This window comes from Hemibagrus wyckioides, linkage group LG16 (genome assembly GCF_019097595.1).
Source record: "Hemibagrus wyckioides isolate EC202008001 linkage group LG16, SWU_Hwy_1.0, whole genome shotgun sequence".
Taxonomy (NCBI): domain Eukaryota; kingdom Metazoa; phylum Chordata; class Actinopteri; order Siluriformes; family Bagridae; genus Hemibagrus; species Hemibagrus wyckioides.
The window spans coordinates 6,759,253-6,779,526 of record NC_080725.1 but is presented as its reverse complement, the minus strand read 5'-3'; the positions used below and the strand labels follow the sequence as shown (position 1 = coordinate 6,779,526).

Genomic DNA, 20,274 nt, shown 5'->3' with positions numbered 1-20,274 from the left:
AAATGCAGCTCCAAAGAGCTCTAAACCATCCCAGCCGAGGAAGAAGGGTCTTATCTAGAGAAATGACCTGTCATTTTCTTAGAAAAATAAAAAACTGTATTCTAAGAGCCTTCTTCCTGGGCTCTTAGTAAAATATGGAGAAAAATCCTGAAATGTTTTCCTCAAAAAACATAATTTCTTTATGACTGAAGATAGAAAGACATGAACATCTTGGATGACAAGGGGGTGAGGAAATTATTTATAAATTTTTGTTCTGGAAGTGAACTTCTCCTTCAATAATAAAGAAGTGTCTTTAGTGTAGTGGGCTCACCTTGAAATTCAGGGTGACCTGCTTTTTTTGGTGCGTCTAGCAGCCAGTCATTGAGGGTCTGATTCCGAAACGCGATGCTACGGAACTGCTTGCCCCCATTGACGTTCCATGTCCCGACACACACACGGATCTTTTTAGGCCGTGTGTATTTGTTGTGGTTCTGACACATTCCCAGCAGCACTCTGGGAGATGCTAAAAGCCAAAAAGATCAGCAAAGTAGTTAAATAAACTCCTGAAACTCTTATGAAGTCACTGCATCTCAAACATAAGAGAAATGACATGAAATAAATGGGAAAATAGGGTTATTAAACATACACTACTCAAAAAGTTAAGGATATTCGGCTTTCGGGTGAAATTTCAGGATGCACCTAAAATGCACTATAACCTTTACAGGTGAACTCAATGTGACCTTCTCTACACTTTTGAATGCACATTTCCAACTGTTCAGTGTTTCAATACTTTTTGCATAACTTGCTGTTCTCTAACAAGGTGCTTAACGGCAAAATTCACTACTGGTGTTTGATCCATGAATCGACCAATCAATTTTCTGGTTCAGTTAGAATTGGTATTTAAACAGTCCTCTTCATCATGCTGTTCATGAGACCAAGACGACACCTAACAATTGATCAACAGTACCTCGCCATTGTGAGGCTTCAAACAGGATGTTCTCAGAGGGAAGTGGCCACTGAGCTTAGAGTGTCAGAGTGTCATCAGCAGGTTGCGACAGAGATACAGAGAGATTGGAAGAGTCACAGAAAAGCATAGAAGTGGACGTCCTTTGGCCACATCCCACATTGATGACCGCTTCATTGTGAACAGTGCCCTGCGGAACCGGATGATGAATGCCACTCAACTCCAGGCACATTTAAGGGAGGTGAGAGGCACCCAAGTGTCACGAAACCGTTTACATCAGCGTGGTCTGCATGCTAGACAACCTGCAAGGGTACCTGACCACACCACCAGGCACAGGCGTCGGGCCAGGGAGCATTTACACTGGACGAGGGACCAGTGGGCCTCGGTGCTATTCTCTGATGAAAGTCGATTCACGTTGAGCAGAAATGAAGGCCGCCAACAATGTTTGAGATGTCAAGGAGAGCGCTATGCATCAGCCACTGTTGTGGTGGTGTTACAGTCTGGGTAGGCGTGTCTACTCAATACAGAACTGCCCTACATCTTGTGAATGGTACAGTGACAAGCCAATACTACCTGAATAACATCATTAATCCAGTCATTGTGCCCCTGCATGAACAACACAGGCCTAATTTCATCTTCACGGACAACAATGCTCCAGCTCATCAAAGTCACATCATTAGGGAATAGCTCCTGGAGGCTGGGGTTCCTCAAATGGAGTGGCCTGCACTTTCTCCAGACCTGAATCCCATAGAAAACCTATAGGATCAGCTGAGTCGCCGTGTAGAGGCTAGTAACCCTGCACCCCAGAACCTCAATGACCTGAGGGCCGCCCTTCAAGAATAGTGGAATGCCATGACTCAGCAGACAATAAGACGACTCATGAACAGCATGAGACGTCATTGTGTTAACTGATTGTCAAGGGCACATGACAAATTATTGAGACATTGACATTTTTTGTTGTGTTATATCCACCACTGTTGTTGGCTTTTGTTTCAATAAATTGTTTGAGATGAGGAAATCACCATTGCATGCTTCTACTTAAATGCCCTACTTTCATGATATAATATCACTGTAGTGTGAACTTTTTACATTTTCCATAAATTTCACCCAAAAGCCAAATATCCTTAACTTTTTGTGAGTAGTGTATATATCCAAGTGTAAATAGGTGGAGGATATGAGAATATGAGGATATGAGGATATGAGGATATTTTCATATGGCTGTACAGAGTGGAATAATGTTTCACAATGTTATAATTGTGATAAGATACAAGATATGTATATTCACAGATATGTGCAGAACCTCTAGCTGGGAAATGGATATACAACTGGTTTTAATACAAGTTTGTGTTTATTTAATGCAAGTTCACCAACTTGCTGTTTTAGTATCTATTAAATGTCTCTGATGAGTATGCATTAGTATTACCATTAGTGTAAGTGTCATGGTCTATGAGGAGCATATCAGGGCTTAATTCTAAAGCTATCCAAATCTATCAATCTATCCGATTCCATCCCATCTATGCATCCATCCCATCCATCTCATCCCTCCTTCCATCCATCCATCTCATCCCATCCATCCAATCCATCTCATCCATCCATCCACATTCTGAAAATAAAGACTCTTCAGGTTTTAGAATCCAAGCTAAAATAATCCAAGTACTCACTGAAATGTTTCCCTATAAGGTAGGGTAAGATGAGGTCAGCTCAGTAAAATTGTTTTTCGTATGGTCCCAAATCACTGTCATTTGTAATACTGCATTAATAACGCTTATTTACACTTCACCAGACATTTTGCACACATCCTACATCAGGTATAGTCAGACAATGTCAATCAACAGAACTGAAAAGAGGTTTTTTAAAATAAATAAATAAATAAATCAGGAGAAAAATATTAGGCAAGCAGGCAATTCAGCAAGCTAATGCTAAACAAACACACAAAACAATGAAACTCATAAAATGAGGAATCATTGACAGTTATGGCTGAGCTACGCAAACTTTTATACTGTACCTGATTGTAAAATGGGCTCAGAGACTAACCATGTAAGCAGAGAGAGAGAGAGAGAGAGAGAGAGAGAGAGAGAGAGAGAGAAAACAGGGACACAAGCAGCACAGTTAGCAGTTAGCCAGCAAGGCAGATAACACAGTGCTAATCTCACAATTTGGGCAGCTGGAAGAGTAAGATTAGCAAGACAACATGAAGCACTACATTCCCAAACATGTCATTGTTATTAATATCCTGAGCTGCATATCATTTACAGTATGAACAAGACGAGAGGTGTTGCAATAGGTAAGTAAACAGTGCCATGATCTGATCTAATATTACTATATTAATATTATTTTCTGGTAAAATCCATTTATTATAAGTCTTAGATTATGTGGAATGTCTGCTATACAATTACTGTGAATGAGCTGTAACTACAGAAACAATATAGACCTGTGATATGAATTCTGAAATCCCGTTGATGTTCATTATCTGTAATTCAAGAGTACTGTGGTACAAAACAATGCAGAGTCAACTTTTACCAAATATCATCAAGTATCTGCAGGTGTGGTTTTAATATTTATACTACATCTGTATCCAGTCGCTGTTCTATGAAGTCGTCAGTAGGTGTTCCTACTACTGGTTACCATAGTAATGACGTTTATCAGTGGGTGGTGCAAATCAAATTTTCTGGCACTAAAATGAAACATTCTGGGGGAATGTATATAATTATACACCGATCAAGCATAACATTATGAGCACTGATAGGTGAAGTGAATAAGATTGATGATCTCCTCATCATGGCAGCCGTTAGTGGGTGGGATATATTAGGCAGCAAGTGAACATTGTGTCCTCAAAGTTGATGTGTTAGAAGCAGGAAAAATGGGATTTAAGTGAGTTTGACAAGGGCCAAATTGTGATGGCTAGATGTCTGGATCAGAGCATCTCCAAAACTGCAGCTCTTGTGGAGGTGTTCCCGGTCTGTCAGTATCTATCAAAAGTGGTCCAAGGAAGGAACAGTGGTGAACCAGCGACAGGGTCACGGGCTCATTGATGCACGTGGGGAGTGAAGGCCGGCTGATCCAACAGACAAGTTACTGTTGCTCAAATTGCTGTAGAAGTTTATGCTGGTTCTGATAAAAAGGTATCAGAATACACAGTGCATGACTGGTAAGGGCTGTTTTGGCCGCAAAAGGGGGACCAACACTAATATTAGGCAGGTGGTTATAAGGTTATGCTTGGTCTGTGAATAATGTATATATACATATAGCAATGCATCACATTTTATGAGATGAAGGAGAAGCAGAGTGTGCTCTTTGCCACGCATCACATGAGCTCTGCTGTCTTCACTCTGATTGGTAATCGCCCCATTTTTGCATAAAGTTCAACAATCCTCAACTTTGTCGTGTTGCTGGACACGCCCACATCTAATCACAAACGGTCGCAGTCACTCATGTCACCAGAAGTCACAATGAAAATTAAAGGTCTTTGGTTGTTTAGTTGCTGTATGCGTGAACGGAGCATTGCACTACACAGTAGTTGCAAGGAAAGTGTTGCCCTTCTGATAAACAAACAAAAAATAAGTTGCTCAACTGCATTGTTAACATGCCATTTACATACCATACAGGCTGCTGGTGGTGAGGAGAGCTCTAGCTTTATCAGCCAGGTCACTGTTAAGGGTGCTGCCCAGCCTCAGAATATCGATAGCTTCTTGCTTTGAACTGTCAAAAAAGTTGTTCTGGATGGTCCTAGTGACTGAGCGGGCGCCGTCTTTTAGCTTTCCACCCTGCACAACACCGCAAGGACAAACACAGAGAAAACCCCATGATAAGCACCCGGCTCATATGAAGACTTCATACAGACACGTAGATCCAAGTAAAATATCACGAAGGCAGAAATTTAAAGTAGTACATAGAGTGCATGGATCAAGTACACAAGAACAGCTGACTTATGATAAATTTTATGATGCAACGTTTATGATGCTTAAAGACGAAAGAACTGCACTGTCTCTTGAGATGGAAACTAAATCAGACAATCTGACTAGAAATGCTTCATCTGTCACTATCTTGCTCCTTTTCTTTTCTAAAGATTATAAATTTCTAAAGATTATAAATATTTTATTAGCATTAACATGTTAATACTAAAAAAAAAGCCTTTTATAGATTAGGATTAATTTGCAAATCTTATTTTAACAATAAAAACAGGCTTTAAAGCTGTAAAAATATATACAGTCTTCTGGACTACTGTTTAGTTGCAATCATGACATGTCCAAAACTGCTGCTGTCAGCTTTTGTGTTTGATATATTTAATTGCAAAAGAGGAAAAAGTCCACGATATTCTTACATTTTTTTCAAAATTATTGCAGATTTTCTGCAGATGTGGGTCATTTGTGGCTGCAACAATCACAGAAAAACTCAAAAATCCTGAAAACACTGACATACTGAAAATTGCAGTTGTGCACCAGTTTCATTTTAAATGCAACAACAAATGCAATCTGCACTGCTGTTAATGTTATCATATGCTACATCTGATGCCATTTCTTATAACTGAATGCGAACCGTGACTGAGGTCATCACAATAAACTAATAAATGAAAAAAAATATCCACTGCATAATCCAATTTACTTATATTATTTGTTCTATTTATTTCTTTTTTGGTTTAATTGTCTGATTATTTAATTGACAAAGGAAAAAATCTAAATCATGTTAAATACTTTTATAAAAGGATTGTTACAAAGCCAACAACAAACTATGGTTTATTTTGTTTCATAAGGACTGAGCAAACCAATATTCTACCTAAATTACAGTAAAATACAAATCTAGTCTTTAACTGTGCACCATAGTGTCTCCATGGAACATTTACCCAATGTGTGAACAACAGTTTCAGTTCTTTTTTATTACGTTTTTAATATCATGCCTTCTGCATTATATCTCTAAAGGAGTTTACAGCACAGTATGTAGTCAGCCTATTCCTGTCAATATTAATTCAAAAAAGATCCCCCCTCTCTATCTTAACTTTGGCATGCCGTAGTAAATGCTTCTTCCATCAGTTTCTTTAAGTTTAAAGGAGAAGAGTTTTAGGGACACTTACAGAAGTGGAAAGTTAAGATTCTTTGTGAACAATACACTAGACACACAAAGATTCAGACACAAGAACACAGTAGAAAGACATATGGGCCACATGGCTGGCTTGTAAACTTACCAGTCAGGTGGATAAGTTTCCAGAGGAAAGCAGAGGACAATAGCACACATACAAGATTTAAGAGACAGACAAAAGGTCCACAGTTGTGTAAAAGAGGACACATGATTGAAGCTTACATCAGGGACTTTTAGTAAAGAACTGAATGTGAGTGGAAGTTCCTTGTACACTACGTTGCCAAAAGTCAAATCATTGAATTCAGGTGTTGTTTTTCAGGGGTTGGGCTTGGCCCTTTAGTTCCAGTGAAAGGAACTCTTAATGCTTCAGCATACCAAGACATTTTGGACAATTTCGTGCTCCCAACTTTGTGGGAACAGTTTGGGGATGACCCCTTCCTGTTCCAACATGACTGCACACCAGTGCACAAAGCAAGATCCATAAAGACATGGATGAGTGAGTTTGGTGTGGAGGAACTTGACTGGCCTGCACAGAGTCCTGACCTCAACCTGATAGAACACCTTTGGGATAAATATGAGTTCCTTTCAATGGAACTAAGGGGCCAAGCCCAACACCTGAATTCAATGATTTGGAGGAGTGTCCCAAAACGTTTGGCAATATAGTGTATCTTAATTAAAAGAAACTTTTTAAATTGCTCAGTTTAATCTAAAGTTATGTACCTTAGCCTTGCCATCTAGAGCACCTGTGCCAGCATAGATCTTGCTGATTGAGTCTCCATTGACTGACCACATGGTGCGGAAGACCTCCTGAAAGCGTGCCACCAGCTGGGGCTTCTCTGTAAGACCCATGGCCTCCAGCTGGTTGGGCAACATCTGAGCAAAAGATAGGGGGGGAAGGATGTAATGTACATACTGAAACTAACTAGTGAGTTCACAGCTTTGACATTTCCACATCACAGATAAGCCATGAATATTAATAATTTAAGGCAAGAAGTAATTGCTTCGTCAGTATTGGTCAGTAAATAATGGATTGGTCAGTAAAAAAACCTCAAGAGAAAAGAAGGCTTGGACACTATTGGTCCTGTCCAGACAGTCCAAACAGTTGACTCGAATAGTTCCAGCCTGACATCTAGAGATAAGAGAGACAAAATAAATAAATAAATAAATAAATAAATAAATAAATAAATAAATACATACATACATTTTGCACAGCTGAAAATAAATTTTGCCAAATTGTAATTCCAAACAATATCTAAAATATCAAAATCTGGTCTTGGATTAAAGAGCGTGTGAAAATCCTTTAAACTAGACCTACTTTTCAATCCCAGTTTCAGCAGAGTAACAGAAGAAGCCACATTCATCCAGGAACTTGCTGATCTGTGGTTTCAGCACAGACAAGAGTTTCTCTGTCTTTCCTCCCTTCACCATTTGGTGGTAGTCAAAATTGACCATCTTCACAGCGTTTGCATGCTCTGATGCTTTCAGGTGACTCTGTATGGACCCACATGGTCATGTGTTATCCAAAATGTACACAAATACAATTCAAAACACAAAACTATAAACACACAAATAGTAGCAAATGCTTTAATGTGAGTTAGATTACAGGTAAATATTTGAACTGATATAGAAATTATACTACTGTATAATACTATACTATATAATTAGTAGAGTCTCCATTTGGATTTACGTAAAGCTGCATGAGACTATGGCCATTGCAACAAGTGCTACATAAATAAAATGAACTACAATTTATTTACAGTATCAGGAGAGTAATTCAGGAAAAGCAATAACTAACCTGGAATGCTTTGCTGAGCATGTGCTCCCCCTCCTTCATCCCCAGCAGGTTAATGATCAACTGCTTACCATAGAGCCGCCTCAGTGCTGTGAAATGCCTGCAGACGCGAGATGACCAGAACAATTTAACATTTATTTCTACAGTATGCACAACTAGGTACATAACACAAGTGGAACATATAGAGACAAATATACAAATATTATGTAAATATACATAATTCGGAAATTAGGTGGGAAATATGAGTGTATTGTTCTACACACCAAAAAATAAATAGCTGAGGTAAAATAAATAAAAGGTGTGATTGCACTATTCTATGGCAATGTGTAGTACAAACAGTCTTATTAGCATGTCCACATGCACGTCAGTTCATGTTGGACACTTCATGCATTCAGCTGTAGTGGAAAAGGTGCAGGGCTTTCCAGCTTTTACAAATGTGTTTTAAATTAGCCCAAATTGTGATTTATTATTTCTAAAAAAAAATCCATATTCTAGTAAAGCCAGTGGTATCGCATTTGCCACCAACCGGGAAATGGCTTATTCTTCCAGTTAGCCACAAAAATAAACCAAAACAAGACAAACAAACAAAAACTGTGTTCCATTTGAAATGATACGATCCTTCTAAAACTCATACACTAAATAACGGACAAATATAAATATATTTTAAGCTTTGCAATTTTTATTCTGAATTTTGTATTTCTGTAAAGCTGCTTTGAGACAATGTCCATACAATTAAACCCAAATTAATTTGAAATTGAATAGAATATGCAGTAGAGGGGTGTATAGTACATACTATATCATTTACAACACTACTTAAGTGATATTGCAGAGTAGTATGGAAGGACGATGTGTCTGCGTCTCATTTCAAGCCTGTCGAGCTCAGCACTCAGGAGATCAGAAAAACGTGTCAAGCTGTGTATGTGAAAGTAGAGGACAAACTATTCCTTCTTTTGGATGGTCTGTGCAGGGAGGAAAAAAAGCATGAGGCCTAGTGAATTTCTTTAACTTTAATCATATTCTGCCAAACAAAACTGATCAGCCTTTAGATTCCATACTACAACCGTAAACCCTTAGCTATTAAAGGGAGAAAATTACAGAGTGGTTTTTATGGCTACGGCTGCAAAGTTTGTGAACACCTAGAGAGTCTTATGTTTTATTACAATTTAATCAAATAAAATAATCAATAAAATAATGTTTACAGAACTTAAGGCGTTAACGATATAGATAAGATTTTAAGTAAAACATATTCCAATCAGCCATAACATTAAAACCACTATGAACAACATCAATTATCTGGGTGCAACTGCAGTAAAGGAAGCAGTAAAAACGAGCAAATGTAAGAATCTGAGCGATTCTCATGAGGGCCAAAATGAGAGAATCTCCAAAACAACAGGTTTTTTTTTTTTTTTTATTGATTTTTTAATGACATGTTAGCTTCAATAGCTATATTGTGGCAAAAGTTTGAATGTAGTTAAAATATAAGGTGATATCCAATAGATAGGGTTACGTTGATATTTAAGATAGCAAGAAGAGTTTATATAAGTTTTTTGAGGTTTATGTTTGTTAAGAAGTTCAAAATCTTGTATGGTGAAGCTCTCTTGAAGATATTTTCTAAAGTGTCTTCTGAATAAAATTTCTGCCCTATAGTGCTCAGGGCAGGGCAGTGGAGTAGAATGTGTTTTATTGATCAAGGTATTTTGCAGGTTTGACATAGTGGTGGTTCTTCCCTTTTTAGCAGGTGGCCATGGGTGAGTCTCGTTTGGCCAATGCGGCACCTTGTGTATACTGTTTGGTCAAGTCTACTTGAAAAGTGAGGGATTGGTCTCCTGTGGATAGTAGGGTTAATTTCGTGTAATTTGTTGTGGGGGTAGTTGTCCCATTCCGCTTGCCACTTATTTGTGGTATAAGAAGTCAGTATAGGTCTGAAATCTGAGGTAGGGATTTGGCATCTGGTTAGTTCTTCATTAAGAGCTCTGCTTGCAGCGTTGTCTGCTTGTTCATTTCCAGAAACGCCCATTTGATCTGGGATCCATCAAAACGTGGTGTTCAGATTCTGGCCCCTTAAAAGGTTTAGTTTATCTAAGATGCTGACAATGATGGGATGATCTGTCTTTATGGATTCCAGTGCCAGGAGGCATGATCTGGAGTCGGTGAGGATAAGTGAGCGTTTTGGTTTAGTATTTTCTATGTATTCCAGTGCTAGAAGTACAGCACGGGCCTTCAGCTGTAAAGATTGAGCACGATCCTGGGATGCCGAGGCCTTGCTGGTGTCGTCCTGCTACTATTGCTGCTGAGACACCCGTTTGCTTTTGATCCATCTGTATAAATAAAGGTATGGAGAAGGAATCTGTACTTTAGGTTTGAGAATTGTTCTTGGTATTCAGTTGGATGGGTTTGTGACATTTGTCTGTGGCTGAAGGCTTTAAGGATCTTTGGTTGTCTTAGTTTCCAGGGCGGGATAGGACACTGGTTTGTCTGCGTTAGGTTGGACAGATCAGTGTTTAAGTTTCCTAGGTGTGGTCTTATACGGAGACCGAACGGGCGGATGTGACTTGGTCTGGCCTCATATAGCTGTGAAAACTGGGCCTGGAAGACCATCGGATGGGCTGGATTATTGCTATTAGCTTGGAGCTTGGTTGCATACTGGAGTCCAAAACAGCAGGTATTGTGGGGTGTAGCCCAGTATGCAGTGGTTGGTAACTACCAAAAATGGACTAAAGAAGGACAACCAGTGACCCGGTTGACAGAGTCATTGCTGCTGAGGTTTATTAAGAAAGGGCAACTTCTGTTTAGATTAGATCTACATTGCTCAAATAAAATATGTATCAACATTTCTAAATTCACAAAACAGTTAGTAATTAAAAATGGTTTGGCTCACATACAATTCATTTCATTGTCTGTACTGCTTATGCGATCTATACTCGGGTCACGGGGAGCCTGTGCTCAGGTGTCATCGGGCATCAGGGCAGGATGGCTCATATACATGTAAATTTTTTCAACAAAAAACTTCAAATGTATGGAGTTCAAAAAAAACTTTGACTGACAGTATAAGTTATAGCCCAAAGCTATGCTTCTCTTCACTGGGGGAAAATCCTGTAAGATGCATTCCTTCATTTCATTTCACATCGACATCAACATCACAGTGATGTCATTGAGTGACTGTGCTGCAGTGCTCCAGCAGGGAGCAGCGTGTGTTAATTACCTTTCAAAAGCTGGGGCGTTGGCCTCAAATCCACGGGACAGCTTGACTCGGTGGGAACCAACCTTTAGATCGGAGGAAGCAGATAAAGATGCATATCACACATGATATGTTAATAAGGAAGAATAAAAACACAGTAAAAGAAGAGAAGAACAACAGCACCAAAAGAACGTCGGTCCAAAAGCTATACAAAGCTTGCATCGGCTGGCTGAATTTGCCTCTGTGGAAATTTTTCCACACAAAGTGAAAGACACACAATCCCCATTTCACCAGCTTGCTATTTGTCAACCTTAAAATGCCAAGAGAGACAAAGCACATATGATAATGTAAACCACCCTGCACACTACACGCCTTTATTTGATTTCCCGTTTACAAAAGGTCAAAACTGCTTCTCTTCCCAAAACGCTTCAGAGAAACAATGATCACACACCCAAAACAAAAGTCCATGATATTAAATCTTTAAAAACAGCTCCCTGCTTCTAATTATTGTTTTCCTTAAATCTACTGCATTGTCACATTTGCTTACACAGCAAAGACATATGAGAACCTTCAGCAGCACCCACACTGCTACTGTTACTGTGACCGGTTAAAAGCTGCACACCTGACTGCGTAACATCATAACTAACCAACATCTACATCACAGTAAACACTGCAGGATTACACATACATGTCAGACTCCGAGAGCTGAGCATTGCTGACATCCTCTCAGCAGCCTATACTCTTTTGTGTTCCAGTTATTCAAAACATTACAAGTGCAACACTGGTGTGAACTCACATTTAATATTAAATCATTACTTTCCTACCTTCCTCAAGCTACATCAGGATAACTCTTGTAGAATTAGAAGATTAGATATATAGTGTAAAAGTGCAAATAATAATTCATTAGACAAAATGCATTGATGTACGGAATTAATTAAATGAGGGTGTGTGAAATGGATGTTTAACAAAGAAATAACAGCACTGTGCATGGGTTCGTGTTTCTGCCAGGGAACACTTTGTTTTAGTTTCAATAAAAATAAGTCCGAGAAGTTATACGCTTTAAGAAATACATTAATCTAAATTGTGCAATTTGGACAATGTAATGTAGGTGCCCAAATTATATCTATAATAAGTACATGAAGTTTGCTAATAGTCAATTAACAGTTTGCTAATAGTAATATGTACCTAGGTTGAAGAAATGCACCTTTTATTTATTTCCCCACCAAAAACAAGAGGATAAAAGTAGATTTAGTATTTAGTTAAAGTGATAGAAATCACAATCCACTTTCACATAAACATTAAACAAACAATATATACAAACAAATAGAGATATACAAGAACATTAACGTGAATCTAATGTTTTCAGCTGGTGGAAAGTTCAGAGCAAGTATAGATAATAAACAAAACATTAGGCAAAACATTTAAATAATGCCCAGGGAATAAACAGCGACAAGCTCTGTGGAATTTGTTTTACTATTAAAGAAGTAGCTGCCTGCAAAAAGTTTGCAATACGTATCTAAGAATACCATGAATAGCTGTAGGACATACAGCTGAAACTGAATCCTCTACTAACCGTCACTGTGGAGACGGAACAGGGCGTGTGTGTGTGTGTGTGTGTGTGTGTGTGTGTGTGAGTGAATGCGAGAGTAATTATGACAGTTCACATCCCACTACACACTGTCATCACTGGTTCCTCTCTACTACTGTAAACAACTTAATGCCACTTCATAACACATTCTCTAAATGGACCCAAACACTAACCTCTGACCAGAGGAATTATCTCCAGGACCACCATTCTTAATGGACACTAGCTGTGTTCAGGGGTTGATTTTTCTCCTGACATAAGCACTATACAATACACACTAGTGATATCTGTAAGGAACTTGTCCATGTATAAAGGATAAACACCCACACAGTCTTGACTAACATGCCATAGCCCAAAGGTATGCTGGCATCATGCAGCAGGTTTAACACACAAATAATAACACAGGACATGGTCGTGTCCATTATCAGTCTCACAGTCAACTTTAGAATTATTGGCAGCTTTCAAAAGAATGATCTCAAATAACTACACTCTATTCACTTTTCATTAAAGCAAAAGCAAAATATAAACCAGAAAAACCTTTATATTTTCCGCCTCCTTTATTATCACTCCTAGAGAATATGTGTAAAATGCAAATAAATGGTCATCCTTGGGAAAAAAAAAGTTCTTAATCTTCAGGATCAAAGTTACTGACAAAATAATACTAAAAAACATCTAACAAAAAATACCCCACACAAATTATTCATAGTCTATACAGTATAATATAAATGGATATATATATATAAATAAATAAATAAATAAGCAAGCAGTAAAAATGCTTTAAACCAGGAGTGATACAGAAAAAAAAGCAAATTTATTTGAGGGTAAATGATCTGTAATTAAATTGCAAGGCTCAATATTTTTATTTTCTTCAGAGGAGGCTAAAAAAGAAAAAATATATAACTTAGATGAAAACAAAATTGTACAATATCCCCATATGTTAAATCTCAAAACTCAGTGAAGTGTTGTACTTCATTTTCATGATAGGTGCCAATAATTCTGTATGTGTCTGTATTATATTACAGTGAGATCATCATAGGACTACTATTACCAAGTGTATTCTGTATTCAGTGAATACAGGGACTGGTATGGACTGGGTGTTAATTTCCCATTGTCATTTAGCAGGACTATACCAGGACTACAACCTACTTGTAAACTTGTCTTCTCTGTGCTATAAATATTTAACGCTATCTTAGCAGCCACATTCAAAGCATCTCAGGTTACTCTTTGAAAAGCACATCAGAAGAACCTTGCTTCAATACGTTTGCTATTTCAAACACCGTAGTCAGCATGAAGCAAAAGAAAAGCAGAAGAAAATGCTGGCCTCCCCAAATCCCACTGAAATGGCACATGTAAAGCCTGACCTCTGTTTAATGTCAGTGGGAAGGCATTTTGTGAGCTGCTTTGTGTTGTGTAACATTTTCAGTTAGGATGCCTAGTAAATTTAGCCCTATCTGGATGCTTTCACATGAATGCTTGGTCTAATTATAAGGAGCTTTTTTTTTTTCATAAAAACCACTGACATTGCACAATGTGACAGCTTTAAAAAAAAAAAAAAAGACCATACACCAAATCAGATGCGGAACTAAGCCTCGCAAATACCAGTTTGTGTTTTGTGTCCTTCCTGATTGTGCCTGAATGACGGCTTTGATTCAGATGTGACAAAATTCCCTGGACAGAATTATTCCAACAACATGAACAAGGTGGTCAGCAGCTGCTACTGCAGGTGTGCTGACTCAGTGACCTTTACTGAACACATTCAGCAGTAGATGATTACCCTGCAATGCCATTTCTAGTGGAACATGACACGCCAAACTAGAGCCATGTAACATGTCCATGCACTTACCTGTATGCCTGGCTGCTCCCAGAACAAGGGTACAGATCCACGGATTTGAATGAAAGAAGAGACTGTGTCGTCAAGGAAAATCACCTGTGTGCAACACATACAATTTGTACAGAATTATAAATGAATATACAGACTCACAATATTGACTTTATAATAAGAAAAATAAAAAACTACAAACTTGAAACAACCCACCTGCTCGGTCTCCACAAAGTTGGCCACCTGGCCATCATCATTGGTGCCGCGCACATTGAAGCGTGTACCTGCCCTCTCAGAGCTGAGGCGAGAGATAACACAGGCTTTGGCCTGCTTATGACCAGCGTAGATGGTGCGGATCTCCACTCCACCACACATCAGCCTCAACAGCCAGTCATCACAGTTCACACCATAATGCTTCAGATGCAGATGAAGGGATTGATTCCTGATTTAATCCAGCAAAATATGCAATGACTCATTTATACACATAAATGCAATGACTCATTTATACACATAAATGACCAATGACCCTCCAAAAGGCCTACTGTATTGTTTTTCTAGCATTAATTTAAAAAAATAAAGATCATATATCTTTTGATTTAATGAAGAAAATGTTTAATGAAACAAGGAGATTAAGTTAGTGAGCAGGAATGTGTTAAGTGTACAGGCTATGCATGTGACTTTGAAACAATTTTCTCATGCAGTGGCCTGTAAGCCAGGAAGTGATATTCTGATGTCAGCAAGTTTACTTTAGGTTGGTGTTTAAAAAAAAAAAAAAAAGGAAAAGAATTATAGGGAACAGGCTGTGTACAGGCTATTCATACTGAAGATAAGTATGTGGGCAAGATGGGGCATGAAAAATCAAATAGCAAGGCATCATCATCTCTAAATGGTCATTTCTGAGTGATACTAGTGTTAAAACTTTTAAAAGAGACACTGGACTTTATCTGCAAAGGAGTGGTGGAAACTGCTTCTGCCAAGTAATCTAGCAGAACATGCAAATACAAACCACACCCAGGAAACCATTTCAATATTGTCACAGCATTCTCTGTACTATTTAAGCCGATGCACTGGGGATATTCTTACCACAGCTAGACTTTAAGGAAAGCTTTATTTTCAGTCCTGAAAGCTGCTGTGAACTCACCAGAAGAAGCGATTGTCTGAAGTGTCTTCTCGGATCCTGCGGTGTGCATTCAGACTCAGGTCCATACTCACTCCAGTGGACGACCAGGCAAAATAAAAGTTGCCAGAGTTTAGAACCTTTCGCACCTCTGCAATCCTGTCCTCATCCGAAGGATCGTTCTTCAGGGAGATGAAGTCTGTGGCTGTGACCCTGAACACTTCAGAATCCTGCACTTTCCCTACTGAACTGCATCCAGTCACTAACACCAGGCTGTGCAGCATGGAGTCTCCTAATGATATTATATAAACACAGAAAGGAAACAGTTTTGTTGGCAGTCAATAGGAAGGAAATATGCACCACTAACACCTGCATTACGCATCACTGATTTATAATTTAAGAGTGTAATAAACACAGTAAAGTAATAATACATCATTAGAAACTTTTATATGGAAAATAGTCTTTGAGATTTCGCCTGCAATATCTAAAAAGCCCATGAAGCACACTGATATACTGGTATCCTTAAAATGAAGAAAGAGATGAAGAATATTTTCATAAAAAATGACCACTCTCTGACCATAAAAATTGACCATTTCAGTTCAACTCCGCCCCCAAAAACTGTTCACTGTATCCAGGAGACTCTCCTCACTCACCCAGGTTAAGACGAAGAACCCCAAGAATGCCATACGCATCCAGCATCTTGGTGTATGTGTTTTTGACAGCTTCCTTCTCTGCAGCCGCTGAAAATGCACAGCAACATGACAACAGGGAAATTTTACCATTATAAATCTCAGCAAGTCTCAGGTGACTAACACATACCGATATGTTTGAAATCATCACTATGACAGCCTCAATATTAGTGTTAATATTACTCATCAAGGGATTAGATTTAATGCCAAGTGCTTTCAATGCATATCTGTTTGTAATGAAAGAACAGATTAGAGTAAAGCAAACTGTATTGCCACAGCAGCATGCAGCGTCTGTGCTTAAACGTTCTCTTACACAGAACGGCCACAGCTCCAGACTCGAACATCAAGCATTCTTCACGACTTCTAGTTTCTACAATCACGCTGTAAGGTGGTGGGTCCAGCTTGTGATAAACGCGATATCCTTTACTGAAGGCCATGGCTGATGGTTGACACAACTGGATTCAAACCTGTTCATGAGACAGTGACATTCGAGATGGAATGCATGAGATCTTATCAATATAATGGCTGGTGCCTGTTCAAACACAGCCATTTTTCAGACACCTTTTAAACAAAATCCTCAACTCATTAAATATTTTGACAAGCAAGAACATAATTGATACATTGATTGATTCAGACGACCAAAAGAGTAATGGTCACACTCACTACCCTGTGTCAAGAACTGTACCAATGCTACTTACAGTCATGGGAAAAAGGAAATCCACCCTCCTTTAATTCTGCATTTGTATTTAACAGATACTAAATAACAATTATGTGGTCCTGACCAACTTGGTTTAAACAAATAATCAACATCAGGTGATTAAACCAATAACAACAAACTTCTATATGTAGTAATTTTCCCCCCAAGTAAACTAACATACAGAATAACATGTTCAATCTTCCTACTACTTCCGCAGTCATCTAATGAAATGCGTGACGTTAATTCAAGAAGTGTGACTATTTCTGTAAAAGCAGAACATTTGGCAGGTTGATGATGTGGAGCACTCAGGTGTGTCCACATCATGCTAATAGGACAAAGGTCATTAACCATGACCTAAGAGAGAAGTGCTGCTGCTCATGACCTTGAACTGAAACAATGCTGTAAAGAAGAGTGGGCCAAAATAATGAGAGAGACTCTTAAAGAAATTGATTATGTTTGGCTTTAGATGTCAGGATGCACTTTTCCCCACCTGATTTCTGAATATATTTTGAGACAAAATGATTACATATTGAAATCTGTTGTTTTATGTAGTCAACTGAGTTTATCAGTTTGTTTATTAAAACTGGTGATGTTCCAATAAATGTATTTATACCTTGATAAATAAAAACTTGAAAATAAGAATTAAAGGGTCACTTCCCATGCCTGTACATATTACATACATCTACATCTTATTGGTACAGCACATATACAAGTTTATCATATTGTATACAGTATTTACCCAATCCAGACAAATCCTTTCATTATCTTTGCACATTTTTCTGCACACAATCTATTTTCACATTCTTCATTGTCCATTTTCCATATTGTAGTCTTTTTCAAATGTATTTCCATATTGTAGTCTTTTTCAAATGTATTGTTCATATATTTATAAAGCACATAGTCATCACTCAATCTGTACATATACACCAATCAGGCATAACATTATGACCACCTGCCTAACATTGTGTTGCTGCCAAAACAGCCCTGACCCATCATGCACTGTGTATTCTGACACCCTTCTATCAGAACCAGCATTAACTTCTTCAGCAATTTGAGCAACAGTAGCTCGTCTATTGGATCGGATCACACGGTCCAGCCTTCTCTCCCCATGTGCATCAATGAACCTTGGCTGCCCATGACCCTGTCGTCAGTTCACCACTGTTCCTTCCCTGGGCCACTTTTGATAGATACTGACCACTGCAGACCGGGATCACCCCACAATAGCTGCAGTTTTGGAGATGCTCTGATCCAGTTGTCTAGCCATCACAATTTGGCCCTTTGTCAAACTTAAAGCTTAAATCCTTACACTTGCCCATTTTTCCTGCTTCTAACACATCAACTTCGAGGACAAAATGTTGACTTGCTGCCTAATATATGCCACCCACTAACAGGTGCCATGATGAGGAGATATTCAGTGTTATTCACGTCACCTCTTGGTGGTCATAATGTTATGCCTGATCGGTGTATATCTTGTAATGTTATCAACATACTTATATATATTTAAAGAGTACATACGCCCTCTCAATATATATATATATATATATATATATATATATATATATATATATATATATACATACATACATACATACATACATACATACACACACTGACCATAACCTGCCTTTTATAAATCTGCTTACACTTTACTACCATAGCATTTTGATGTTAAACTATATTTGTACGTGCTGGTAGCTAAGCTGAAACTAACCCAGTATCCCTTTACTGGGCCTGATGTCCACTGCAGCTCTACAGACAGGGACTCGGCAGGTGCACAAACACAGACATCTTTCATTTTAAGTATCCTGATGTAAGGAAGATTTTCATTATCACACTGTCATCAGATTACTAAAAACTGACAACGTTAGCATGAATCGTGACGGAACAGTTTGAATAAACTTAGTTTATTTGGTCACGTCCACTAAAAAAAAATCGCCATTAATATTCAGTGGCGTCTGTACTCCTATTCACAGCATGATTACTGATTACAACATATATATTATAGCTGCTACTTTTGCCAGCAAGGTAATCTGCTAAGCGTTCCGTTTTCAAAGCCGGGAAAGAAAGACAGTCCGTCAAGACAGTGAAATCCTCATAAAGCGTAAATGAAGTCCCAGCCTTTATTAGCAATAAGCTAGAGGAGAGTAGCAAATAACCTTAGAAATGGCTAGCGGGCTAACCTATTGGCTAGCTCTACAGAAAGCAGCGGGTTAGGAAGTGGGATTAGCTTAGCATAGACATTTAGCTGTGTGCAAGGTCTTGGATGGTCTTTTCAATTGACGGACACTGCGTCTTAACTCTAGTTAGCTTTCTATTGTCATTATTTATCTCCGGTAAAAAAGCAGAGATTATTTTGGTCGCTAATAGAATCTTCCGGTTAGACCACCACTGAACAAATAAATCAGGCTATCTAGAGAAGTCAGCTGCTTCAAAACTAGCTAACATTTAAAAGGAATCCTTCAGTGGATTTAACTAGCTGAGAATAAGGCCAATCTGTCCCGAGAACGCACCGCTGAATCCTTCAGCTGGACATCAAGCATCAGCTCGAACGATTACTCAAGATTTACACAAACAGATCACGCTTTTTCCCCAAAATGTCAGCCCCGATTATCCACACTGACACAAATCACAACACATTCGCGATCCAGCATTCATAGTTACTGCATCAATAACAAAAATATGTAACGATCATCTTCTACCTGTCAATGTTGTGTCACCACCCGGTCCAAAATCGTGCTTCGATAGTGACAACTAACGAGGTGTCGTTTGGGAAAGTGTCGGTACTTTGAATCGTTTCTTTTAGCCGACTCACATACATGAGGCACCGGGTTTTTTTTTTTTGGATATGGACAATGCTGTTACTCTGGCAATGTATTTTGATCTAATGGCTACCGCGGAAACATCTCTTCAAGTAAGAATACAGGAAAAATCTTGCAAGGAAGAATGACCATTGGTCAAAAAAAATATCTAGGTGTAAACAAAATGGAAATGAACCGCTTTGAGCCGAACGAGTCGGCTCTCGTTTCTGAACTAAATCTAAAGATATGACTCAGTGAAAAGATCCAGATTCTCGACACCAATGGCCGGGGGAATCTGACTAAATAAACCCCTCCCACTTTTTTAAAGCTCTTAAAATGGCGTCATTTCCGCCCACAGTAACCTCTCTTGGGTGTGAGTGTGATTGGTTTGAGTCTTTGAATAATAATAATAATAATAATAATAATAATAATAATAGCAACAACAATAATAATAATAATAGATCCTGTTTACATTGTATAGTAGAAACATACAATACGTACTGAAAATAATTAGTGAATAATTGTGAAATATGATTTTAACAGGCAAAATCTGGCATAATGATTATGATGATGATGATGCTTA

The 20,274-nt window shown here is 38.4% G+C and overlaps 1 protein-coding gene across 6 annotated transcripts in view; it reads right to left on the bottom strand.

Annotated features, from left to right (window-relative positions):
- The window catches only part of synj1 (synaptojanin 1), a 36,146-nt gene extending 16,227 nt beyond the window's left edge, over positions 1–19,919 (bottom strand). For 2 of the 6 annotated variants that reach the window (XM_058411171.1, XM_058411172.1), the window contains exons 1-14: positions 19,593–19,915; positions 16,510–16,663; positions 16,161–16,247; positions 15,532–15,799; positions 14,607–14,832; positions 14,415–14,498; positions 11,011–11,072; positions 7,812–7,908; positions 7,332–7,507; positions 7,064–7,145; positions 6,737–6,889; positions 4,542–4,707; positions 2,949–2,972; positions 311–502 (exon numbers count right to left, since the gene is read on the bottom strand). In XM_058411171.1, coding sequence (XP_058267154.1) covers positions 311–502; positions 2,949–2,972; positions 4,542–4,707; positions 6,737–6,889; positions 7,064–7,145; positions 7,332–7,507; positions 7,812–7,908; positions 11,011–11,072; positions 14,415–14,498; positions 14,607–14,832; positions 15,532–15,799; positions 16,161–16,247; positions 16,510–16,633 — 1,741 coding nt within the window. In that variant the 5' untranslated portion in view covers positions 16,634–16,663; positions 19,593–19,915. Of the gene's footprint in view, positions 1–310; positions 503–2,948; positions 2,973–4,541; positions 4,708–6,736; positions 6,890–7,063; positions 7,146–7,331; positions 7,508–7,811; positions 7,909–11,010; positions 11,073–14,414; positions 14,499–14,606; positions 14,833–15,531; positions 15,800–16,160; positions 16,248–16,509; positions 16,664–19,592 lie in introns of all 6 variants that reach the window. The other 4 variants (XM_058411173.1, XM_058411168.1, XM_058411169.1 and 1 more) reach the window with 4 other exon arrangements.
- Between the last annotated feature and the right edge of the window lie 355 nt (positions 19,920–20,274).